General features: G+C 47.5%; 1 protein-coding gene across 1 annotated transcript in view; it reads left to right on the top strand.

Annotated features, from left to right (window-relative positions):
* The window catches only part of AGPS (alkylglycerone phosphate synthase), a 732,223-nt gene that overhangs the window by 370,427 nt on the left and 334,909 nt on the right, over positions 1 to 26,887 (top strand). Inside the window, exons 10-11 of the mRNA XM_078681513.1 lie at positions 3,205 to 3,313; positions 19,332 to 19,459. Coding sequence (XP_078537639.1) covers positions 3,205 to 3,313; positions 19,332 to 19,459 — 237 coding nt within the window. The remainder of the gene's footprint in view (positions 1 to 3,204; positions 3,314 to 19,331; positions 19,460 to 26,887) is intronic.

Below are 26,887 nucleotides of genomic sequence, written 5' to 3'. Positions count from 1 at the left end.
GATTGGGGGGGAGGCGGCAGCTAGTCGCTGACCATGTGAAAAGGGGGGGCCCTCGGCCCCCCCGCACGCATGGCGGCGCGGCGACCGTCTCACCCCCTTTCCCCTCGTGTCCTTCGACGGTGGGGGCGTGCCCTGGGGGCGCGGCCCACCGCTGATTGGCCGGCGCCCCTCCTGACCCGGATTCAATGGAGTGGTTCCGGGTCGGGGGGGGCGGGCGATAGGAGGGGCCACCCGGCCCCTCGGGAATAAGAGGTAGGGAGCGCCCAGGAGACCCCCTTGTCCCTGGACGCTCCCTCGCTGAACGTTGTGCCCCGCGTTCGGGGCTTCTTTGTTTCCCACCCACCATCCCTTGGTACAAAGTTTAAGCAGCGTTATGTCCGGTTTAATGGTAAGTTTCAAAGGTATGGATCGCGGGAGAGAGTAGGCTGTTGTTGTATTTTGTGATCTGTTGTTAGGATTTTTTCCCCTTTGTAGAAAAGTGATGTGTGAAGTGAACTGTATTTGAAGATATGTGTCTTTAGGCCTTTTTTCCCTTTGTAGCTATACGTTGATATTGTGATTTTGAGTAACATGAGTGAACCCAATTGTAATTTTATGCCATGTGTCGTTAGGCCTTTTTTCCCCTTTTAGCTATGCGTGGATACTGTTATTTATTAGCCAGTGTAGTTGTCCTTTAGAATTTTTTCCATAGGTCGTCGTATTTATTAGGTATGGGGCATGCGGTAAGGTCATTATCGGTGAGCACATATTTGAGGTCTGAGGGGGCGGGCATCATCCTATGGAGGTTCCCGCCCGGGGGGAGGGGCCTGCGGGCCACTCCCAGTACTCCAGGGGCAAGGTAATATGCAAAGGAGCGCGGGTAGGAGTAGTTCACGCTTTCCTTAGGCTGGTAGCCACCCCGCGCGCGTGGACTCATGACGCCACCGGCGCAGAGTAAGGGCCCTCCTTTAGTGGGTAAATGGAGTTTAGGGCGTAGACCGGGCAATTCCCGGGGTAACACTGCGCATGCGCACTTCTAGGGGGGAGGCGCAGTTTGTAGGACCTGACACCGGTAGTGACCCTGCCATATGGCCAGAAATGTACAAAAATCAAGTGTAGGATGTTTAGTTTAAGCTAGGAACAACTTGTATTAGAGTTTTGTTAAGGTCAGGCTCTCAAACTTGTTGATAACAATTGTATAACTGAATGTCCTGCTGATTTTTGTATTCATTGTTGATTATGCAATTAAAACCTTTTTAATTTCATACTTTAATAAATACGGCCGGGCGACTAGCGCCCGCCTTCCAAAGAGTAAAACACGTCTCGTGTCCACGTTCCTGGGTGTTGGGTGCCGGATTGGGGGGGAGGCGGCAGCTAGTCGCTGACCATGTGCCTTTTCGGATACATGTTACTGAAGTGACACTAAAGTGGGGCACATGGAAAGGAAACCCAGAAAAGAGGGAGCATCATTCAGCTGAGCTTATTTTACACGCCACCCACTCTCCTGCTTCTATGTGCTAGGGGGGGTTACTTCATTAACTTGAGCCATAGTCAGCTGGGTGAGGGCAGACGCCAGTATTACATGAGCAGGTGCAGAAGAGAGCCATGCGCCCGTTCTCCACGAAATAGCACTTTAAGCAGCGCATAAACAAACTCAACAAACGTAGTGAATAAGCAGCAGACAGAACAGCTCAGGACCACTCAATAGTATCCTCTGCAATGGTGGCTGGCGACTTTTGAAAATGGTGGGGCACGTACGGCACGTAAAAGTTAAATTATTTAGTAAAGGACGGACATGCTTACATTTGTATTGCAGAGGTGATCGAGGCACATTTATAGGCATCTTTTAATTATATAGAATGTGCACCGATCATGGTGCAGCATATTGGGAGTACTGATATAAATTAAACATAAATAAACATATTCTTACCTTGATCCAGACTGATGATCTGATCCTCCCTCCCCCACTTGTGCTGCCAGGCAAAGATGTGCATTTTGGGTAACAGCGCCCCAGTCAATCTAAGCACTGCGTTCATGCAGCTTTTAATACCAAACAGCATAATAGCAGTGCTAGGATTGACAGAGTCAGGTAGACACAATGCTCCGTTATAGACCGCAGGAACCAAATGCACGGAGATATGGAGTCTGTCTGTGGTGTAGGGGTTCACAGAAAGGGGTCAACACCCCCCACCCTCCTAAAAACCTCTGTTCCATATTTCGCAGCTGTGATCCTTGCTTCTTTTTCCCTCACTCATATAGTTACTGAAAGTGTGTATATTTTGTTGAGTTACTGAATATTTGTGCAGCACAGTGTTGGCCAATTAATTAGCCTAATGCTGGTTTCAGTTTGGAGTTGCGATTCATCCAGAGAAGCTTTTTCATTGTCGGATTGCTGATGTGGGTGGTTTGGATAGTGCAACAAAGTACACAACTGTGCATGGGATAACGATACAGCCGTGTGAACCGCAGGGCAGAGAGGCTTAGAACTATGCTACCTACCGCTTTCCTCTAAAAAGAGCGCAGTGATTGGCCTTGTGCTCCTCTGACTTGGGCTCACAGCTGCCTCGTACAAGTAGGCACGTAAATGGCGTTTGGTAGCCAGCTTCTCATTTCTGCGCACCTTCCCAGAAAGAGAGCTAGAAGAAGCCCACCGGCCTTCAAAGGGGAGACCTGGAAGAGAAAGGAGGGAGCCATTGGGCAAAGTGACAGAAGGGGGAGATTGATTAAATGCCGACCTTTTTAGTAGGATGGCACAAAGAACAACTAGAGGAGACGCAATATATATGTATAAACCAAGGAGCCAAAAATACACCCATGAGTATTTTCTATTCAGCTTTTTGTGAGCCAGTCACCACACTAGCTTCTGCTGTGTTTTGGGGACCTATAATGGTGACATTTGATTGAACTATTTTGGAATTTCCTTGTTGCACAGGGCATGCTTCGCCTCCAGTATCAGCTAATCTAATTAGGTTGCAATATTTCTCACTGTCTCCACTATGGCACAACCAGAGGAATTGTGTTGCAGCGTGCAGGGCACAACAACGTGGCCTAGAGATGGCCGAGTGCATATGCCCTTAATTATAAATAGAATTGAAACGACACGATGGATAACATGTTTTGTTTTAGTATGAAAGTATTCTCGATTCTGTATCTCAGAAATGCCTCGTTTGTAGAGATAGTGTCTACCTGCTTACTCATCTGTATTGTACTAAATGTCTTTGACAGGTTGTTCATATAAAAATGGTTACGCCAAGAGGAGTAATAGAAAAAAGCTGTCAAGGTCCTCGAATGTCAACCGGGCCAGATATCCATCATTTCATAATGGGATCTGAAGGTAAAGCTAGGCATATTCACATTTTGTTCATCTAAAAACAAGGGGTATCATTGTTTTAGAATGATGTAAAAATTATCTTGGAGGTGTGTTTGCTGTGCAAGCGATGCTGCATGGGGAAGTGCTAAAATCTCTACACATGCCCTAGCTGCTGTATTACAGTGTGTAGGACTGTGCATTTGTACAGTTAGTTGTATTCTAGTGCTTAACTTGTCTTTCCTCACCCACCTAGAATCAGTGGCAGGTCTATTTTAGAGCTATATTTAAATCCGTTCAGCCTACAGGATACTACCATGGTGGATTTGTAAGAGTGGGACATGGGCCATCTCCCTAATGACTATAATTGTGTTGTTGTTGTTTTTTTTCCTGATGTTTCCCTTTTCTACGTTCCCTTTCTTAGTGAGAGGCTCAAGTAGCTTTTTTATTGATGTTCCTCTCAAATGCTTGCTTCACACTGTACCTCAGCGATCAGCTTTTACCCTCAAAAGTCAGGAAGCTCCCGAGCACAGTGAGGGGCAGGCAGGAGAGCCTTGCCTCCAATCTCACCTATATAAAGCAGAAATAGGAGGGACTTGAGTTGGCTAAAGTCCTACAATTTCAGCGCCACTTTTTTAATAGGTCTGGCATGCCAGTGCAGTTGTCTGTAGACCTTAAGTAATCGACATTAAAAGAACTATAGTATTTAGAGAAGGGCTCTGCCCACACGTTGATCTTTACTCTTTACTAGATTTGGGTGGGCAGACGTTGTGTGCATCCACTGAAAAAGAGTACTTGTGTTTATTTATTCTCAATACTTTTAACCTGGGTTGGTTATTGTGACAATTCAATGAGCAAGGTTGCGGGTCTGATTGGTCCCGGGGTCAGAAGCCATGTTTCTGATGTGTATATTATGAAAATGTATTGACACAGAATTATTTAATGTGAAAAGCGTATGCATCTCAGTGGATCACCATAGCCTGTAAAGGTTTTGGTTACCCTCTGTGACAAACCTTTTTGTTTTTGGAAGTTCATTGTTTTTTTAGGTCTATCTTGAAAGCACAGCTCTCTGCAAGGGCTTACACTTGCACCAGGATAGCTGTAAGATGTAGTACTGAAAGAAGGGTTGTGACTCCATCCAATTTTTGATCATGTCTACAAACATTTGGTTGAAAAATTGTTGTCAATCTGCCTAATAAGTAGTTTTGTTTTTCATAACTAAATTGGACAATGTTAATGGAGACCTCAGGTTAAGCAAGGTCAGATGGGACTTTGCATAGTGTGGCCCAGTGACAAGTACATTGGGAAGGGATTTTAGATTGTAAACTCTCTGGCAAATATTATAAGAAGGGGTTTTAAATTTAACAGCTGGCCAGAAACGGCACTAAGTGGCTTTACTTCCTGAACTCTGACAGATACAATAGGTAGAGGTTTTACATTGGAACCTCGTTGCCCAACACCATAGGAAGAGGTTTTGCCTTATGAACTCTTTGACATATGTACTAGGAATGGGATGTGCATTGTGTTCTGTGACAACTATATTTGGAAGAACTTCCCATTCTGAACTCCTTAGCGAGCACCCTAGGGAGGGGCTACACAATGTGAAAAAATTAGGAGACATGACACAGTTCTTTGGTTATGAAGCTACTAAATAACTCTAATTTTAATTGTGTACCTTTGTCATTTTTGTATTTAGTAGTTTGTGATTTAAACAACTTTGTCTTTTTAAACGTAATAATATTGGGCACTGATTTATTAAGAATTATTGTGTAGTTTATGTAGTTTAGTAAAGGCTATTTAGCCCCTTTAGTATCTTTAATTTGTTCTTTTGGCTTTATTTCTTGAACTAATCTGTTGATATTCTATTCACTAATATGGAAGTAACTCTAACTTTGCCCTTAAACGTCTATAATGTCTTGCTTCAGTCTTGTTCGATCACCAATACTATTTTGAGGTTGCCTGCTGATAAAATGGAGGCATTGGTTCAAGAGCCACCCTCAACCCTTGCTACTGTTTATGAAAAGGTTGATGTGCTCATCAGTGCTGATCTTGGCCTTTTTTTGCCTGCATGGCAACAAAAGCACTGGTACTCTGTTCTCTTAGCTTAGTAAAACCTCTTCCTCGCCTCTGAGTTGTAGCGAGAAGGTTGGTGATCCAGGCACCTATCTCGCCCTATGTGAATACAGTCTTGCATGGCTCACATGTCACCTTCAGATTGTGCCACATTCAGCTGCCATGTGTTACTTGATTTAACTCCTCAGGCTTCTTTTAAATCGTCGTGCACTTCTTGTCATGTTACTACTGAAGAAATATGTCCTGTTGAAGACAGTGTGCATGGTACACAAGGCACTTGCTGGCACTATCCCCTCTGTATGTCAGCTCCTGGCTTTAGCCCTGTGTGCCCACAAACATGTTTTGTTCCTCTTCTCATACACTATTGGCTGTACCCATATTCCGTCGCATCAGACCAGACAGATGCTTGTGCTTGGTCATCAGAGGTAAAAGACTCTGGTCGTGTGAGTGCAGGGTAAGCAATGTGCCTGTGAAAGTGCAGGGTGCAGTGCTTGACAGCCTGACCTATTGGCATTATCATTGCTTGTTTTTAACCTTACAGTATACTTGTTGGGTTGGACGGGGAATTGAAATCGGCTCAGCTCTCTTCACACCCTCTCACTAGCTTTCTCTTTTTCCACCAATCCCTTTGTCCATCTCTCTCCACTATTGCCCTGCTCTGATCTCTCTTTCTGTCCCTCACCCCTCCTGAAACCCATGCTGAGCATGCTGTAATTACCCTTGGGTAACAGAGGCACCAGCAGTAGTGCTTGCGGGTCATCATAAAACAGCTGTCAATGGCTTAAGTCAATAATCAACCCGCCCCTCCCCCCCCCCCGAACCCACCCCCACCCCCTGAAAAAATGCCCAATGGGATAAATGGCTAGGCCGAGCGTGATATTGATTGAGGTTTAATACGTTATATCAAATTGGCAATACCTTTCATGTCTTCTGCTTCACATTATAATGTGGGAAGGGGTTTGGCCCTTTAAGGTTGTCAAAGGTGGGGCCTAACACAACAGTTGTAAAAGAACTTCACAGAACCATAACTGAAAACAGTTCCTCTAAAAAATATAGTAGTGTACTCCAATTCGTTTTCATTTTTTAAATCCTAGTGATGCCTCATCACCATGTGCCAAAACCTCAGTAAAGAAATAGGTGCATAATAAATCAATCAACAATTTCTAGCAATACAATAGTTTCAATCAACATGATATTGGGATAAAACAGTAACTGATGCTGCATACCGTTTCATCAGTTTGTGCAACAAATCTCCGCTTCCTCTGACAGTGCTGTGGCTCTTATTGTCCACTTGGAGTCCCAAGCACCCCACTGTGTTAGTGTACTTCTCAGTTATGAAACTCCACACCGTTCCACCTCTGAGTAGGACCTTCTGTTCTGAGCGAGATCTTCTTTAGGATTAGAATCCCATGTCCCTTATTTCGATGTCTGTGTAGGCGTCTTGATCAGGTTTGGTGTTGTGGGCAGAGTTCCGCGTGACACTTCCCCTCAATTCAGGTTGATATTGTGTCTTTTTCGGGAAAGCTTCTGCTTGTTGATGTGCTCTGAGGTCCGCCTAGGGCGGTGCTTAGTTTTGGTCTGGGGATGGGAGCCCTCTGGTTCCAGTTGTTGCCTTGCCAATGTTTTGGCATTCGGCGAGGTGTTAGTTACCATCAACTGGATGGGGAAAAAATAGTATAAAAAAAAAGATGAATGACATCGCTGTTTGTATAGGAAATGTTGCAGGGGTTGTGTGTCTTTATTTAAAACATACGAACATGTATTAAATACAGTCTACTCTACCACCACTAGAATAACGTGTGTGTAGTGCATTTTTAAAGTTTGAATATTTATGGTTGCTCGAAGGCTTTTTATCTGTTTCACCTCCTTTATATTATTCATTGACATTTCTACGCAGATCTGGTTGGTTCTGGGATTTTACATACAGCTTGGACAGTATGAATGAATGTTTCTGTAGAACGCAGAGTTCACCTTAACTGTGAGGCCTGTTAATTACTAAATCAACCCACAACTCATATAACTTAATTGTTCAGGCGAGCAATTATACCCGTACATTGTCTACCAGTATATGACCCTTATCATTTCACTTAAGTTTTTTAAACTTTTATAATGTAACATGTTTACTGTATATTTTTAACTTGTTTCTTGATTTGACACTATAGCTCTGTTTACTATATTTTAAGTACTGTTTCTAAATGTTCATTAGCTTCACCCTTTTATCTATTTATCTGTCTATCTATCTATCCATCGCTCTCCCAGTAGCAGTCGCCACTGTGCAGTTATAGTAGGACCACGTTTCCGTAGGAAAAGCATTTTTTTGGTTTTCATATAACTTTAGCACTGTTTGACGAAGCTTCACATTACTTCCCCCCCCCCCCCAAAAAAAAGTCTCATCCACCTATGTTCATTCCTAGAAAGTTTCATGAGATCAGTTAAGCAGGGGCAGGGAAAAAGGATGTGTGGGGGGTCTCAAAAAACATTTCCCCGCAGAGCCAACAGATACAATGCGATTGGCTGCCACCACATCAAGAATGATGTTGCCTCCATCTTATCCATCTTAGGACTCCAAGGCGCAGTACCCTGTCCTAGATAAAAATGTAAAAAATGAAAAGGTATAGGGGGCAGGGTTGAGATACCCTGACCCCTAGGCCTCCTGATACCACCGCCACCCAACTTCCCTCAACCACATGACCAAGGTGAAAAACAATTGTTTTCTCCATTTTTTTTAAAGGCGCTCTCCCGTCATCAAACGACCCCTCGTCTGGTGGGACGGTGTAGATATGTTTTTGGGGCAGGGGAAGCGCTGCTCCCTTCCCTGTGCCTCTATGAGCCCCAAGGACCCTATCTCCGAGGATGGTGTCTTTAAAATTTGGGGGAGGGGCATGTGGCCACCGTCCCTGAGCCTCTGAGGTACCGTGGACCCTATCCCCTTGCTGTTTCTTTATTATTAGGGAACAGGGCATGCAGTCCCTCTCCCTGGGCCCCTAGATCGGCTCCTGAGACCCCATCCCCCAGGAACTGATCTAAGCAGTGTCCCAGAGACCCCACCCCTTGGGACAATGCTGATACTGCTGGCGTACCCTACCCAAACTCTCCCATGCAGGAACACAACTTTGCTCCCACCTGGGAGGATCAGTGAAAAATATTGCTCCTACCCGGGCAGGAGCAAATAAGGTGCGGCACCAGCCTGCACCGGCTGGTGCCGCGCACGCCTTGGGGCTCTCCCTGTGGCCTCCTCTAACGGAGGTGATATTGTTGCCCCTACCTAAACATTTTATTTTAATGACGGCTCCTACCAAGGAGGTACATGGGAAGCAAGCTGGGACCCTGGGAGCCCTCAGGCTCCCCCCGTGGTCTCCCAATTATCTTCTGTGTTATGTGGGTGCCCCAGATGTGCACTTGAATTATTTTTTTAAAGGCCCATAAAAAGGTCCAAAAAGAAAACACTGGCTCCTGCCAGCACCTGTATCGGTCGTGATGGGGAGCCGCTAGGAGTCAAGGGTGGTTTGGGGGCTTCCTCCACAGCTCGTAACATTAAAAAGGTGTTAATGCCCTGGTGGGCACCGGGGCACCCAAATTATAAATCAAAAAAATTAAAAAAGGAATAACAAATACGTGGCAGGAGCTACTCTTCTAGTATTTACTCCTCCAGAAAAGGAGCACCCCATAATGGCCCTGTGTAGTAGAGCCTGGTGGTGCACCTTCAAGGTGCGGGGGCACCACCAGGCATTTGTTGTGTAGTGTTGTGGATGGCTGCAGGGAGTGCAGCAGTCCCCACCAACATTAAAATATACATTAAATTAATGATTTGTCCTTAGACCTTATCTGAATCGCTTGTTCCAGGTGGCGTTATTGTTCCGTTTCATCGATGGGCAGAGACATCCACAAAGCATTCTGAGGTGCCAGTCCTCGAGTGTTTCCGATGACCATCAGTGAAGGATCCAGCGTTTCCAACCATTGTTACAGTACTTCTGGGTCATCGTTTTCCATCGTACAGCCGTTGAAAGTGATGAGGATTGTGACGTTTACAGAAGACAGTTTTCAATTTTTCTTTGGCGAAGTCAGGGTTATAAAATAGACCCAGAAACATCTTCTGTTTTATGTTGGTGTCATATGATAAATCTGCTGATTTGTAGATTGTCCATCATCCATATATGGCATTGACTTCATTTGTTGAGCCTTTGATACTGGCTTTCTCTCTCAGAAAGGTGTTTATTACTGCAGATGGAATATGGGTGTCATTCGACATGACAGGTGGCATAAGAGTGGTGGCTTTGGGATTATCAACCACTTCAGAAAAGTGCAATTTGTGAGCCTTTGGTTCTGACATAGAAAAGGGTAGAAAATGGAGCTGAGCGGTAAGCCCCAAGAGATCACTATAGGAGAGTGCCTCCTGTGCAGGGTCCTGTAATAACCCTGCTGAGGAGGTATATAACACTAGCACGTAGAAAAAGTTGCACTGGAAGGGATGGTGAGTTATAAGTGACTCGGCAAAAACAAGAGAGCAGGAGAATGTGTGTGTCCTTGAAATAGGTCCCCGTGTAGGGCGAGTGCCTCCTCAGTTCACAACAGGATGTACAGCAAATGTGTAAGACATTTAGCTGGAACACCGCCCAATGGACTAGTGCCTTGGGCAGGAGGAAGTGTTTCTGTACAGGATCGCAGAAGTATGGTAGCCGTTTGAGGGAAAGGGAGCCCCCTCTTTCATTAAGGAATCACAGTTGAACATATATGGGGTGCCTCTCTTATCTGGAACTCTGACATGCAGCAGAGGAATGTGTGCAGGCCACTTACTACTTGCCCTTTTGGGCTTCCAGATTCAGTGGTGTAAGGAGTGTAATTAGACCAGTCAGGACTTCTAAGTGGGTCCTTGATCCCGACCGATCATCTGGGCCAGAACGAGGGACGCAGGAATGAAAAGCCCTGCCATGAGATGAGGTTGGTTAATGGATTGGGCATCGTAAAGTACTCTGACCCTTTCTCCGAAGCATCACTCTGAGTGATGGCAAACGCTGCAAATGAAGTCTCCAGCACTGTGGTGTATAGGCAGGCCGCACTGCTTGAAGAGGTCTGCCGTTGTACTCAGAAAGGTCGTCCTATTGGCTGAGGCAACAGGGGCTCTTCTTCCGCAGTGGAGTGCTCCCCCCAATGTCGCCAGGGGTTTGCCACTCACCCTCCCATGGTCTTGGCGACGATTACTCCAGCAGAGACCAAGCAGGCTCAAGTTGAGGTGGAATGGTTCGAGGAGCTCTGACATGATGCTGGCCATGCTCTACGGGGCTTAATTCCGTCCTCTCCTGGCACTTTTCAAAAATATCCTCTTGGAAGAATAAATCAGTGATAGTAGGATTCGGGAAACAGACTGAGCAGAACAAGGAAGGCAAGCTTCTGCATTACGCCTAGTGCAATCCTCTCTTCCTATGGAAATAGTCTGCTCCCACTCTGCTTTATAGAGGAACGAGAGAAGGGGTAGGCAGGACATGAAAAATTATTAGAGCGTTTAGAAGATATAAAGGATTGCCTACTGTTTGTAGTGGGGAGATAGTAGGAAGTGCAAACGAGTTTCAGCTTCCTCAACTTGCCAAATAATTAGTCCAGGTAGACCCCTCAAGCGTGGAAAGAGAGCTCTATGATTCCTTCCTTCCTGATAGTGACTTGCATTCATCTTTGGAAAAGAGTGTATTAAGTTTTAAACATGCTTGAAGAAGTCACAGGACAAAGTGCTGAAGGATCAGTCTTATGCATGCACCCGCAGAAGGATTAAAAGCTTCCAAAAAGGCAGTAACGCCCTCTGTTGCCATTCTGTGCCATGTGTTCCAGGAACAAGGCAACTGTCATTTAACAAAACTATGGGCCTGATTTAGAGTTTGGTGACTAGAATGCTGTGTTGCAAATGCCATGGAGTACCCTGTCCACAAAACCCTTGGTCTGTCCGCTTCATTTAGGAAAGAAAGCTTTCGTTGACTTAGCCCCCATGGGCTCTGTCAATTGAAATCGTCCTGGGACAGAGCAGAGGCCGTCTGAAGAAGGGCATTACACTTCCTGCCCAATCAAAGGTGGATGATATGATGTCCTTTTTTAGGTCGAGGATCGTAGGCTGCGCTTGCGCAGTTCGTCCGAAGATTTAATGTTTTTTAGTTAGGGGGCTTGAACCCGCCCCTCTTCTCCATTGGCTGGCCTCATAAATGCTGGCCAGCCATTGGAGGAGAGGGGCGTCACTCGGTTCAAGCCCCGTCTTTTCCAGATTTGGGGGCGTGTTTTTTCTCTCCTTTCTTGTTTTCGTTCTCTCCTCTTCCCATTGGCTGGAATTTTACCTTCCAGCCAATGGGAAGAGGTGAGAACGAAAACCACGCCCCCGAATCTGAAAATGACGCTGGTTTCCACGAGGCATTCTTGCTTCGCCTCGGAGAAACGTGGTGGCGCTTATTAAGCCTTCAGTGGCTTCTTTATTTGTTTGGCAGCGCATTGGCTCTACTGGTGGTGATTCAGCCCCTTCCCGTGCCCGCCCCCGTTTCACTTCAGCCCCTTCCCGTGTCCGCCCCCGTTTCAGCCGACCCCGTCATCAGAGGCTTGCTGTATCAACCCGAGAGGTGCTTGTTCTCCAACTGAAGCCCGGAGGCTGCATGACATCATTGAATAGACAAACGAGAATGGGGTCAGGCGCCTGCGTTGGCCTAGTCGCGACCGCCGACCCCCAGCCCCCGTGTGAGCAGAGCGCCGCCTGCTGCCAGGCCCACTGCGCCCGGGAGCTATATATCAGTATTAAGAACATTGTTGTTTTCAAAATCTGTCTAATCCTGTTCGTAAACCTGGTATCTCAACATGAATTTAGCCTTGCCCTCTAATCGATACAAGAGTCTTTGGTGATTTCTTCCATCACCTTATATACTGATGTGGGGATACTGAGAGAAAAACATTCTGACTGACACTGACCTGACCCCGGGTGCTCCTGTCCCTGTATGCCTTTGCGTGCCCCTCACCCCTTGTTCACACCCCCCCTCTACCCACCCCTGTTCATGCCCCTGGGTGCGCAGCCGGTGTCTGTTGAAGGGGTGAATTTAGCGGTGGTCTCTGTGCCCATTCGCCTCTGGGCCTCGCTGGTAGGGAGAAGAGGTGACTGTGCCACCCGTCAGTGAATGCCACTCGTTGGGGCCCCCTCTTCGGCTCCATGGCCCCCTGTTGCTGCTCCCGCGGCCCCTCCTCACCTCCGTGACCCCTCTCGCTGCTCCCGTGGCTAGAACACAGTATAGAACACAACGTCTACACACTGGTGAAGCGTTGACCGTGTGTAAACATTATTGCATTGCCGTTTGTGTAGCGCTTCCCTGCCCTCTGCTTGGCCCAAAGCGCTGTCTTGGTTGTCAAATTATTAGCTGTTTGCATGAATTATGTGTCTAGCGATTCAGTGCCCTGACAAAGTCATACAGCGCTGCGATTGGCATCGGGCGCATGGTGAGTCCTGTGTGCATGCAGACGTGTTCATGTGTGTGCGTGCAGGTGTGAAGGTATGTGAGAGACTCTGTACAGGTGTGTGCGCATATTTGTAAGTGTGTGTGTGACTGCAGCTGTGAGTGTGTATTTACAGGTGTGTGCACAATTGTGTGTGTGCATGTGTGAATGAATGTGAAAATCTGTGTGTGTGTTTCCAGGTGTGTGTGTTTTCTAGCGTCTGTCTTCGTGAATGTATGTGAGATGCTGGGCGCGAACAGGTGTGTTTGTATGTACTGGTGTGTGTCTGTAGGTGTGAGTATTTGAGAGGCTGTGTGTATTTGGTGTGTTTTTGTATGTACTGGTGAGCGTCTGAGTACATGTGTGAATGAATGAAAGGCTGAGTGTGTGTTTACAGGTGTGTGTGTACTAGCGTGCGTCTGTGTGAATGTATGTGAGAAGCTGGGCGCAAACAGGTGTGTGTTTATATGTACTGGTGTGTGTCTGTAGGTGTGAGTATTTGAGAGGCTGTGTATATTTAGTGTGTTTTTGTATGTACTGGTGTGCGTCTGAGTGCATGTGTGAATGAATGTGAAAGGCTGAGTGTGTGTTAACAGGTGTGTGTACTAACGTCAGTCTGTGAATGTATGTTAGATACTGGACGCAAACAGGTGTGTGCGCAGGTGTGAGTGTATTTGAGTGGCTGTGTGTGTACAGGTGTGTATTTGGTGTGTTTGTATGCACTGGTGTGTGTCTGTGTGCAGGTGTGAATGAATGTGAAAGGCTGTGTGCGTGTGTTTACAGGTGTGTGTGTGTGTGTACTCGTGTCTGTCTGTGAATGTATTAGATGCTGGGCGCGAGCAGGTGTGTGTATGTACTGGTGTGTCTGTAGGTGTGAGTGCATTTGAGAGACTGTGCGCGCGCAGGTGTGTATTTGGTGTGTGTTTGTATGTACTGGTGTGTGTTTGTATGTACTGGTGTGTGAGCAGGTGTGAGTGTATTTGAGAGGCTGTGTGCGCGCAGGTGTGTGTTTGTATGTACTGGTGTGTGCGCAGGTGTGAGTGTATTTGAGAGGGTGTGTGCATGCAGGTGTGTATTTGGTGTGTGTTTGTATGTACTGGTGTGTGCGCAGGCCTAATGGATAAGGCACTGGCCTCCTAAGCCAGGGATTGTGGGTTCGAGTCCCATCGCGCAGCCGAGATTTAATGTTTCTTAGTAGGGGGCTTGAACCCGCCCCTCTTCTCCATTGTCTGGCTTCCTAAACGGAGGCCAGCCATTGGAGGAGAGGGGCTTCACTCGGTTCAAGCCCCGTCTTTTCCAGATTCGGGGGCGTGTTTTTTCTCTTCTTTCTTGTTTTCGTTCTCTCCTCTTCCCATTGACTGGAATTTTACCTTCAAGCCAATGGGAAGAGGAGAGAACGAAAACCACGCCCCGAATCTGAAAATGACGCTGGTTTCTACGAAGCATTCTTGCTTCGCCTCGGAGAAACGTGGTGGCGCTTATTAAGCCTTCCGTGGCTTCTTTATTTAATTATTTGGCAGCGCATTGGCTCTACTGGTGGTGCTTCAGCCCCTTCCCGTGTCCGACCCCGTTTCAGCCGACCCCGTCATCAGAGGCGAGAAAGATGGTGGTGCTTCCGCCCCTTCCAGTGTCCGCCCCCGTTTCAGCCGACCCCGTCATCAGAGGCTTGCTGTATCAGCCCGAGTGGCGCTTGTTCTCCAACTGAAACCCGGAGGCTGCATGACATCATTGAATAGACAAACGAGAATGGGGTCAGGCGCCTGCGTTGGCCTAGTCGCGACCGCCAACCCCCAGCCCCCATGTGAGTGTGTGTGTGTGTGTGTGGGGCTCTGTGTGTGTGGGGCTCTGTGTGTGTGGGGCTCTGTGTGTGTGGGGCTCTGTGTGTGGGGGGCTCTGTGTGTGGGGGGCTCTGTGTGTGGGGGGCTCTGTGTGTGGGGGGCTCTGTGTGTGGGGGGCTCTGTGTGTGGGGGGCTCTGTGTGTGTGGGGCTCTGTGTGTGTGGGGCTCTGTGTGTGTGGGGCTCTGTGTGTGTGGGGCTCTGTGTGTGTGGGGCTCTGTGTGTGTGGGGCTCTGTGTGTGTGGGGCTCTGTGTGTGTGTGGGGCTCTGTGTGTGTGTGGGGCTCTGTGTGTGTGTGGGGCTCTGTGTGTGTGTGGGGCTCTGTGTGTGTGTGGGGCTCTGTGTGTGTGTGTGGCTCTGTGTGTGTGTGTGGGGCTCTGTGTGTGTGTGTGGGGCTCTGTGTGTGTGTGTGGGGCTCTGTGTGTGTGTGGCTCTCTGTGTGTGTGTGTGTGTGTGGGGGGCTCTCTCTGTGTGTGGCTCTCTGTGTGTGTGTGTGTGGGGGGGGGCTCTCTCTGTGTGTGTGTGTGTGTGGGGGGCTCTCTGTGTGTGTGTGTGTGTGTGTGTGTGTGTGTGTGTGGGCTCTCTGTGTGTGTATGGGGCTCTGTGTGTGTGGGGCTCTCTGTGTGTGTGGGGCTCTCTGTGTGTGTGTGGCTCGCTGTGTGTGTGGCTCGGTGTGTGTGTGTGGCTCGGTGTGTGTGTGGCTCGGTGTGTGTGTGTGGCTCGGTGTGTGTGTGGCTCGGTGTGTGTGTGGCTCGGTGTGTGTGTGTGGCTCGGTGTGTGTGTGTGTGGCTCGGTGTGTGTGTGTGGCTCGGTGTGTGTGTGTGGCTCGGTGTGTGTGTGTGGCTCGGTGTGTGTGTGTGGCTCGGTGTGTGTGTGTGTGTGGCTCGGTGTGTGTGTGTGTGTGTGTGGCTCGGTGTGTGTGTGGGGGGGGGCTCTGTGTGTGTGTGGGGGGGGCTCTGTGTGTGTGGGGGGGGCTCTGTGTGTGTGTGGGGGGCTCTGTGTGTGTGTGGGGGGCTCTGTGTGTGTGTGGGGGGCTCTGTGTGTGTGTGTGTGGGGCTCTGTGTGTGTGTGTGTGTGTGGGGGGCTCTGTGTGTGTGTGGCTCTGTGTGTGTGTGTGGGGCTCTGTGTGTGTGTGTGTGGGGCTCTGTGTGTGTGTGTGGGGCTCTGTGTGTGTGTGTGGGGCTCTGTGTGTGTGTGGGGGGGGCTCTGTGTGTGTGTGGGGGGGGGCTCTGTGTGTGTGTGGGGGGGCTCTGTGTGTGTGTGGGGGGGCTCTGTGTGTGTGTGGGGGGCTCTGTGTGTGTGTGGGGGGCTGTGTGTGTGTGTGGGGGGGCTCTGTGTGTGTGTGTGGGGGGGGGGCTCTGTGTGTGTGTGTGGGGGGGGCTCTGTGTGTGTGTGTGGGGGGGGCTATGTGTGTGTGTGGGGGGGGGGGGCGCTGTGTGTGTGTGGGGGGGGCATGTGTGTGTGGGGGGGGGGGTGTGTGTGTGGGGGGGGCCGTGTGTGTGTGTGGGGGTGGCTGTGTGTGTGTGTGTGGGGGGGCTCTGTGTGTGTGTGGGGGGGCGCTGTGTATGTGTGTGTGTGTGGGGGGCCGTGTGTGTGTGGGGGGGTGGCTGTGTGTGTGTGGGGGCGTGTGTGTGTGTGGGGGCGTGTGTGTGTGTGGGGGCGTGTGTGTGTGGGGGGGCGTGTGTGTGGGGGGGCGTGTGTGTGGGGGGGGCTGTGTGTGTGGGGGGGGGCTCTGTGTGTGTGTGGGGGGGCTCTGTGTGTGTGTGGGGGGGCGCTGTGTGTGTGTGGGGGGGCGCTGTGTGTGTGTGTGGGGGGCCGTGTGTGTGTGGGGGGGGCCGTGTGTGTGTGGGGGTGGCCGTGTGTGTGTGGGGGGGGCTCTGTGTGTGTGTGGGGGGGGCGCTGTGTGTGTGTGTGGGGGGGGCGCTGTGTGTGTGTGTGGGGGGAGGGCGCTGTGTGTGTGTGGGGGGTGCTGTGTGTGTGTGGGGGGGCTGTGTGTGTGGGGCTCTGTGTGTGTGGGGCTCTGTGTGTGTGGGGCTCTGTGTGTGTGTGTGGGGGGGCTCTGTGTGTGTGTGTGTGTGTGTGTGTGTGGGGCTCTGTGTGTGTGTGCGTGTGTTGGGCTCTGTGTGTGTGTGGGGCTCTGTGTGTGTGGGGGGGACTCTGTGTGTGTGTGTGGGGGGGCTCTGTGTGTGTGGGGGGCTCTGTGTGTGTGTGTGGGGGGCTCTGTGTGTGTGGGGGGCTCTGTGTGTGTGTGTGTGGGGGGGGGCTCTGTGTGTGTGTGTGTGGCTCTGTGTGTGTGGGGGGGGGCTCTGTGTGTGTGTGTGGGGGGCTCTGTGTGTGTGTGTGGGGGGGCTCTGTGTGTGTGGGGGGGGCTCTGCGTGTGGGGGGGCTCTGTGTGTGTGTGTGTGGGGGGGCTCTGTGTGTGGGGCTCTGTGTGTGTGGGGGGGGCTCTGTGTGTGTGGGGCTCTGTGTGTGGGGGGGCTCTGTGTGTGTGGGGGGGGCTCTGTGTGTGTGGGGGGGGCTCTGTGTGTGTGTGGGGGGCTCTGTGTGTGGGGGGGCTCTGTGTGAGTGGGGGGGGGCTCTGTGTGAGTAGGGGGGGCTATGTGTGTGTGGGGGGCTCTGTGTGTGTGGGGCTCTGTGTGTGTGGAGGGGCTCTGTGTGTGTGGGGCTCTGTGTGTGTGGGGGGGCTGTGTGTGCGGGGCTCTGTGTGTGGGTGGGAGAAGGCTCGCTGTGTGTGTGTGTGGGGGGCTCGCTGTGTGTGTGTGGGGGGCTCTGTGTGTGTGTGTGTGTGTGTGTGTGTATGGGGCTCTGTGTGTGTGTGGGGGGGGGGCTTTGTGTGTGTGTGGCTCTGTGGGTGTGTGTGTGGCGCCGTGTGTGTGTGGGGCTCCATGTGTGTGTGTGGGGCTCTCTGTGTGGCTCGCTGTGTGTGTGTGTGTGGCTCTGTGTGTGTGTGTGTGTGTGTGTGTGGCTCTGTGTGTGTGCGGGGCTCTGTGTGTGGGTGGGAGAAGGCTCGCTGTGTGTGGGGGGGCTCGCTGTGTGTGTGTGTGGGGCTCTGTGTGTGTGTGTGTGTGTAGGGCTCCGTGTGTGTGTGGGGCTCCGTGTGTGTGTGGGGGGCTCTCTGTGTGGCTCGCTGTGTGTGTGTGTGGCTCTGTGTGTGTGGCTCTGTGTGTGTGGCTCTGTGTGTGTGGCTCTGTGTGTGTGTGTGTGTGGCTCTGTGTGTGGCTCTGTGTGTGTGTGTGGCTCTGTGTGTGTGTGTGTGTGGCTCTGTGTGTGTGTGTGTGGCTCTGTGTGTGTGGCTCTGTGTGTGTGGCTCTGTGTGTGTGGCTCTGTGTGTGTGGCTCTGTGTGTGTGGCTCTGTGTGTGTGTGGGGCTCTGTGTGTGTGGCTCTGTGTGTGTGTGGGGCTCTGTGTGTGTGTGTGTGGGGCTGTGTGTGTGGGGCTGTGTGTGTGTGTGTGTGGGGCTCTGTGTGTGTGTGTGGGGCTCTGTGTGTGTGTGTGGGGCTCTGTGTGTGTGTGGGGCTCTGTGTGTGTGTGGCTGTGTGTGTGTGGCTCTGTATGTGTGTGTGGGGCTCTGTGTGTGTGTGGGGGGGCGGCTCTGTATGTGTGTGTGGTTCTGTGTGTGTGTGGCTTTCTGTGTGTGTGGCTCTGTATCCGCGAATACGCTCTACTACTCTCTAATGCTCACCTATTGCCATTGTAAATGGCAATACCATTTATTTATGTTTTTAAAAAAATGGAGAGAAAAAAATGTCATGAGAAATGCCAATAGCTCTACCTTTAATAATGCCGAGACCATTGCATTGTAAAGGCTTGTTTGTTCTGTCTGTCACTGCCCGTAAAACCCTGGCCGTGAGGAACAGAAAAATAAAAACAGCCCACATACACTGAGAAAACTCCCAGGGCATAGGGGCATAATTATGTATTTATTTTTAGCAAACTCCCACTTTGAAGGTTTTTTCTGAAAGACAAATTTTTTTTTTATTTGGCGGGCTACCCTCACAGCAAACATTGGCCATCCACCAAACTTTTTGTACCTTGAAGGAAATAAAATTAAATCTGAGGCAATCTAGGGAGATGTACAACCAATACCTCTGTTACATTCAAACCCTCTGATTCGCAAGTCATCTGATCCACTATATATAGATTCCAATATCTTAAAGTACCTTCATTGGCCCCACCTCTGTCTTTCTACTGTGTTCAGTGCAAAATAATGTAATTTTGTACAGTCTGATTGGTGAAATCTCTTGAAATGTCTAGCAGCTGGATATTTTCTATCACATCGAAAAATCGCTCGCATGCATTTCAATATGAACATTTAACTGTTATACTCCCAATAATTGTTTTCTGCATGGTTAGACTAGACAACTAATTTTAAAGTCTGAGTTACAGGTCATGGATTTATGAATTTTAGTCTCTTCGTTACGATAGGGAACCGAATAATATGTAATATTCCCTTTGTGCCTGCATGCTTTGTCACCCACATACAAAGAAAAGAGTCCTCCTGTGGAAAGGCAATCTTGTAAGGTCTTAGGGAATAAATGACTGCTCACCAAAATATCTCTATTACATGTACTTTTGTGTTAGATTGTCTGTGTTCTTATTTGCTGTAATGAATGTATACCATACAACACAGTGTACTTTATCTTTAAACAATCATTTAATATACTGTATCTTTTTTGTCCTTCTAAAAGGAACTCTTGGTGTGGTCACGGAAGTTACGTTAAAAATACGACCAGTCCCTGAATATCAAAAATATGGCTCTGTGGTGTTTCCCGACTTTGAGCGAGGCGTAGCCTGTTTAAGAGAAGTAGCACGGCAGGTAAGGTTTAGTCTCATTTCAGATCTTCGGATCTTAATTGCATTGAACTCTGTGAATGTTCAGGACATAGCTCTTAGTGCATATTCTCATAAAAATATAAAGTACAATTGTTTTCCTGACGTGTATCCAGTGGCCTTATTTCACGCATTATAAATACCGTTAATTAGTTTAACATTTTTAAATCGTCTTGCGGTGCTCTGACTTTACTTATAGTCTTCAATTCTGCCTCACAGTTAGGCCTTTCTGTGAACATGATGCAACTACTCACCCACTCAGTTATGGCATGCTGCATCACAGGGGGAATCCTCACCAGCAACAAATCTCTGAGATCTAAGGAAGCACATGCATGTTGATCAAGGAGTGTATTTAAAGTGTCAAAGAGAGTGCCGGTGGCTAAATATAGGGGAAGCACAGGGAGTATTGAAAATAGCTCTGCTTTTATGTTCCAACACTTTTTTTAAACAAAATTTGATAGTGCTCTCACATCATTTTTGCAAATGTTTCTGATCAACATGTACTATACTGACCAAACTGGTATAACATCAGGTTGTTTTTTCACTTTGTTTTTACCTATTTGCATTGGTTAGGAAACTAATTGTGGTCTAGTGAACCTGAATAATGCCCTCTGCCAAATAGGAGCTGAGAAGGAAGCAGAAACGTGTTGACTAATTCACAAACGTAGGTGTTGGACCTGGCATTTTTTGCAGGGGTATCCCCAAACTTCGTCCTCCTATTTTTTCAGCCCTGTTTTTGTTGGTTTTAGGACTCTGGGCACTTTACTACTGCTGACAAGTGCTAGAGTGCATACGCTCTCTATCTATATTGTATTGATGATTGGTTTACTCAAGAGTAGCATATTTGATATAGTAGTAAGTCCCTAGTAAAGTGCTCCAGAGGAGCTGGAGAACAAGCGGAAAGCCAGGAAACTCAAGTTGGAGATTGCAAAATGCGAATTGGAAATGGAGAGAAAGAAAGGGGAGCTAGAGAGAAGGGAAAATATTTTAGCTCATTAGCTGAGAATGAGAGAGCTGAAGCTGGGAGCCATAAGGGCCGAGTCCAGTTTAGATGTTTTCAGCGAAAGTACCATGTCCATTTCTGAAGAAAAGGCCCACACATCCAGAGACTTGGCTTCTAATTTCAAGGACGAGGTGACATTAACCAGTGGGCTGAGGCATATGAGGTAGCTCCAGAGGTGTGCTGGGTCTCTGAAGAGGATTGGGGAAGTGGCACATGGAGTCATAATCCTGGTGGTGGAAGGGACACTCTACTAGCTCAAGAAGGGACCTGTTTTTGTTGGATTTTGGACTCTGGGCACTTTACCAGTGCTAAAGTGCATATGCTGTCTGTCTAAATTTGATGATTGGTTTATCCATGATTGGCATATTTGATTTACTAGTAAGTCCCTAGTAAAGTGTGCCAGGTGTGCCCAGGGCCTGTAGATCAAATGTTACTTACTAGTGGGCCTGCATCACTGATTGCGCAACCCACAAGTCGCTCTGCAAACGTGTCTCTGACCTGCCACTGCAGTGTCTGGGTGTACATTTTTAAACTGCCATTTCGACCTGACAAGTACACACTCTTACTAGGCCAAACCTTCTCTTTTACGGCTTGTTAGTCATCCCTAAGGTAGGCCCAAGGTAGCACCATGGGCAGGGTACATTGTATTTAAACTGTAGGAAATGTGCTGGTGTGTTTTACATGTCCTAATAGTGAAATACTACTAATTTCGTTTTTCAGTATTGCAAGGGTAACATGGGGATTGCCTTGAAATATCTAATATATGTGTTATTTCCCATTCGGAGCCGATATAAATTCGTAGTTTGGGTTTTCTGAACTCACAATTCAAAAATACATCTTTTTGTGAAGTTGATCTTTAAATTGCATGCTTAAAAATGCCACTTTTAGAAAGTGGGCATTTTCTTTCTTAACAATTCTGTGCCTCTGCCTGTCTGTAGAATACCCGTCTGGGTTGGCTGACGGTTGGGCTCTTGTGCATTCACTCTAGACAGTCACACAAAGGAAACTGAGGTGTGTCCTGCTTATCCCGATGGCCCATCACCAGGCTGCTGGGTCTTTCTGAGCTACAGTGGTGGGAGGAGTTGTCACTGACACCTGAGGAGGGCTGTGCCAGTCTTCACACAAAGCTGCCTCCACCCCGCTGTAGTGTGTCTGGAGCTAGGTCAGGGAAAGGCAGGGTCTTGTGTACTACAAAGACTTTCCTTTGAAGATTCCCTACTTCAAAGGCAGAAAGGGGTTTAAGTATTGGACCTTTGACACCCCAAAATCAGAACACTTCTGGACTGAGGACATTTTGCCAGGAAGAAGAGCTGGATGCTGTAGGAGGGACTGCCAATCTCCTGTTGCTTTGTTGTGCTGGACTGCTGCTCAATGCCTCTGTCCTGGGACTGAACGGACTGGACTTTGCTTTCTGTATCCTGCTTCCAAGTTTCTCCAAGGGCTTGTGTGTGCTTGCCTCTTGTTACGAAGTCTCAGGACCATTAAAGACTTCACCTATCAGAGCCTTGGCTTTTCTGCTCAGAGTCTTGACTTGCCAAGTGGTGACAAATCCAGTTCCTGGGCCCTTGGTAGTGTAACCTGGTGATCGAAGGAGAAATTCCACGCATCGACTCCCAGTGCCTGTTTTCTCGACGTATCGCTGCAAAAGATTGACGCATCGCCACTGCTTGCACCAAAGAGTATTTTCCGCTGGAAGCATTGTCTACGGCTTTTGTAGTAGCCATTTTATTTATTTATGGCTAAACTGCAGCATCTGTTCCTCCACTCATTGTTACTTTATCACTCTCTTTACTGTGGCTCAAGTGTAAGGTTCAGCCTGTAAAAGAAGAGCAAGTACCTCGAAAAAAATAGACTGAATTAAGCAAAACTTTCAAAATAATGCACATAGACTAAAAATCTAATGCTTTATAGGAAAATGCAGCAAATTTCTCTTTTGTGATGATAGTATTTCAAAATAAAATATTCATCTTCCTGTACATGAATGCGACCCAACTTTGATTTATGGAGGCTCAGTTGTGACAGGGTATGGGCCACACCACGGTTGAGGGGAGCTTAGCTGTGGCAGACGCTACTCAACTGTGGCGCAGTCTAAGTATGACTGATGAGAGGAGAAGCCCCACTGCCGCTGATGTTCATCGGTGATTGGAAGAGGGCGACTGTGTCAGGCTCCCTGATTTGATGGAGGAGGATCAAAGAGGGCCTGATCGTGACAAAGGAAGTCTAACTGAGATGAAAGGTGCCTGGCTATGTGGAAGAAGGCCTCACAGTCATGGATCGAGGCTCCTGTGTGATTCTTTGATTTTTCGGTTGCATTACACACCTTGTAAACTATATAACTGGGGTCTTTGGGACAACTTGTGCTGCTTTTGCAGTTCATTAGATGAAGCCAGTGATGTGAATGTGGGGGCCTCTTGCCCACTACTCATTTGCAGTTGTTAGAGTGACACACTTTTTCAGTTCTTAAGCTCAGTATGTATTCTGAAAGCTGTCGGGCTGCTGGGTCTGAAGGTTAAGGACCTGGCACGGTTATGAACTTTCAGGATGTGGTCGGGTGAGCCCTATTATATGGAATGCGCTAGCTGCATCTATTTGATGACTGCTAATAAATGTTGTAGGGCCTAGTCTCATCCGGTGTAATATTAGGGTATTTAGGTCTATTTTAAGCCTGTTTTCCAGTTATATCAGATAACTTGATTTAATACTTCACAATGATAGTGTATATGTATAATGTTATAGTTTTTTATATTTCCAGATTTATTTCTGTCTGTGCTTACTGTGGTGGTCTTGAAAATTAAAATAAAAAAAGAAAGGAGGAAGAAGAGCGTATGACATTTTCCAAAGCTAGAGAAATCTTCTGCACCAAACCCCTTCATATGCGTTTCGGTAGCTTTAGTAGATATTGAGGCAGATTTCACATCCTACTACCCCTGCCCTATCGGCCATAGTATTGTTTATTCTGATAAACCCTCAGATTTGTGTCGACAAATTTCAGACTTTTGAAGCACGTTGTAAATGTCTTTGAAAAGCCTTAAGAACTGCCTGCATGTGTAACACTCTGCTCTAGAAAAATATGTTACGTGCTTCTTGCGTAAACTTACTTCTTAACAGTAAGTAAATACAAAGGTACATTTTCTCCTACCTATCAATGCTGACATAAATAAACAGAAAAAGGGATAAAGTCGGACATACTATATAATGTGAAGTTAATCGCTTGTTCCGAATTTACCTAGCCACATTCTGGCTTGGCCGTGGAATATTCATATCAATGATTTAACTCTGTGATCTGATGCTGTAGTAGCAACGTTGGGCACTAGGATGTGCCTAGTTTATTTCAGTTTTGAAGAAGTAGCGCACCCTACTTGTAGGCCTTTCATCCTCTGAAAATATGGATTAGTGCATAGCAGCTAAACTCTGGTGCTCTCCGACTTTTGTTCAGGTTTGTCACTGTGAATGCTGTAGTACCATGAGAAGTGTTGCTATCATGGATAGCCTGTCCTGTCATGTGACAGACGTGGGTGGTTGGCACAGGATTTGAGCTATCATCACTGAAAAGATGTGGAGAGCCTGCACTGAGAACTTGATGGTGGTTGGCCGGTAACTTCCAAAAATTGGTATAAGGTCCTAAATGAAAATATGTAGCTCCCCTCCTCAACCAGGGAGTAGAGGTTCCAACATAGATCAGGCAGGGTCGTCTTCATATTGTAGAAAAATTTATTTTCATATAAAAACGCAGTTGTACTGGCTCTAGGTCGTTAGTGCATTCAGCTGAAGAGTTGAATGTTTGCTCACGTGGTATTCAGGAACAAAGGTGCAGTCTGTTTTTGCATGGTGTTTTTTTATGAGGTGCGCCCGTGGCACCATTCAGCCTGCAAATGGTTGCAAATGGAATCCCCTTCATTTGTAAAGGTCACTGCTGGAGGTCAGTTGCTTTCAATGGTCTTTGCAAGTTTCTGTAGTTAGTTTCCCTTGAAGATAAAGGAGGAAGAGAACTATGACATATATCATGTCTAGAATGAATTGATTCAATTTAAGTTCAGTGTCCAGCTCTGATGTAAGCATTGGTGCTTAAGTCGGTTCATCAGGCTTCTGTTACTGCTCACTGAAGGGCAACTCTACACATAGCATGACCTGCACGGCAGGTGAATTCTAGAGGCTAGTGGTGGTGGTCCGGAGTTTGGAAGGTTAGGCAAATCAGTCTCGGAGGTGCCCTAAAAGGACAGTCCGTCCACGTCCCCCCGAATAACAACACAAGTAACCAAAGACATGTGTTTTCCTCTGGTTTGGCTTCACCAATGCCGTGCATCTCGAGTCCCTGTGGGTCAGTCAGATTTTTTATCTATTGTGCTCATACCATTGCCATTTAGACGTCCCTGCTGAAAACAAAAAGAAGTGAAGAGTGAAATGCTTAAATGAATATGAACCGCTGAAGATGCCTCTTGGCTGCATTCCATACTACCCTGATTTTGCTAATTACAGACGGGGACCAGTTGCCTGCAAAGAGGCGCGCAGTCCATCAGCATGGCCTGGTAAGCTGCATGAGTAAGATTGATTTACTTCCAGTTGGAGGTCAGACCTACAACTCGCCGCACTCTTGGCAGTGATACTTTTCACAAATCCCTTACTTACCACTGACTAAGCACACATCTGCCTGTCATTTTCATGCTAAATGCTTAAATGAACTTCAGGTTCAGATTTGAACATAAGATTTTGTCCAGTGAAATACTTGACTTGCCAGATGAGTGATGTAGCTTTACATCTTTGGCCCAAATGAAGAAGCAATGCTATCACGAATTACGTTTTCACTTTAAATAAAGTGTTTTGTAGGAAAACACATATTTATTCGACTCCTTAATTATTGTTTTAATGTTACTGTGATTTCAGTGTAGAATATATTATGTGTGGGCTTTACACTGGAAGCATAATTTTTTACTGGATTATGTATTCACAATACACACACTTTGTACCTAGTGAGGTCATAGCAATTGATTTGAAGTGAAGGTTTTTGTAGTGTAGTTTGCAATTTTGGTGTGGATGGATTTCTGTTAACGAGTAAATGTACTTCAGCAAGTATTGATACTGCCATAAAATATCGTGAGGCAGCCTACCCTTCCTTGACCATTAAACTTCAAAATGTTTTGTTTGAGCTCATAATATCAGGTAATCAGGGCTTCACCATGACCTTGACCTTGCCGCCTAATCCTTTCTTCTAGGCCGGACTGCGAGGATTGCCTTATTCATGTGGTGGACAGGCTGGTGAGTGCTTTTTGGGACATGTTCATTCTGTGCTCATTTATTCAAATATATTGTGTGACATGTAAGGTGGGTGGTGTGTGTATGTGTGTGTTTCGGTGTTGTCTGGTACTACTAGCGTCAGTGGCTGAATCTGGGTGTTGTCACAATATGTGACCCTGCGTTAAGCAAACAGGTGTGTGGTAGGCACAAGGCTTGTTCCTTTGAAATGTCTTCCCCACTGGACAGGTGTATAGTGACATCTTTCCTCTACTTTCTTTTCGTAGTCAACATATGTCTTGCATCTGCTAATACATGCCTTTTTCCATCTTCTGTCACAAAGCCACTCAAGCACAGAGCCTTGCCCCCAGCAGTATGTTTTCTTCTAAAGTTAATATCTGTAAATGTTAGGATACCCCTTTCTGGGCTTTAGCTTCCTGGACAGTGTCTGCACTGGAAGGTCTGTCATAAAACCTCAAAACTGGGCATTTCCGCCTGTTTGCTTATCTGGGGCACTTCCCTAGAATCCTCCTCCCCTCTTAACCATGAATCTTCCCACCTGTACTTCCTTGTTACATATTTTCCCCCTAAAACAGTCATCCGTCATGTGTAACTTTTTCCACGGATTTGATTGATTCTAATTTCCTTCTTAAAAGCTGACCATCGTTTGCCTTTATTGCTAAAAATACATTTCCCGGTAGTGTGATTCTATTTGCTTTCAATAGGGTGGTGTTACTCTCTGCTTATCAAATATTCCTGAGAGCTGAACTCCAGGCGTTCCATCCTCTGTACCCTGCCCACAACCTCCATCTGGCCCACTGCCCTGGACCCAAAGGGCAGTGCCATACCTGTGGTCTTTGTCGCAGGGATCCTGATGATTGGTGAATAATGGTAGTGGCTTTGCCATAAATATGGCTAAGTTGTTGGGTTATTGCACGTAGTGGGAAGCCTGAACTCCGATCACCATCTTGGCAGTATAGAGCCCTTATTAAGTGATTGAAGCATGGGAATTAAAGAACACAAAGAAGGGTACTGGAATTAGTGTGGGCAGCATGTTTCATTTGTGGAATTCTACCAACATGGTCAGATTATTATTAAGTGAATTAATTGCCTGGTTCCTGTCTTCAATGAATGCGAACCAAGCAAGAAAATAGATACGGTTTCTGGTTCAGGGAGAATCGT

Source organism: Lissotriton helveticus, chromosome 3_1, assembly GCF_964261635.1.
Source record: "Lissotriton helveticus chromosome 3_1, aLisHel1.1, whole genome shotgun sequence".
NCBI lineage: Eukaryota > Metazoa > Chordata > Amphibia > Caudata > Salamandridae > Lissotriton > Lissotriton helveticus.
This window is presented reverse-complemented; position numbering and strand designations above follow the sequence as displayed.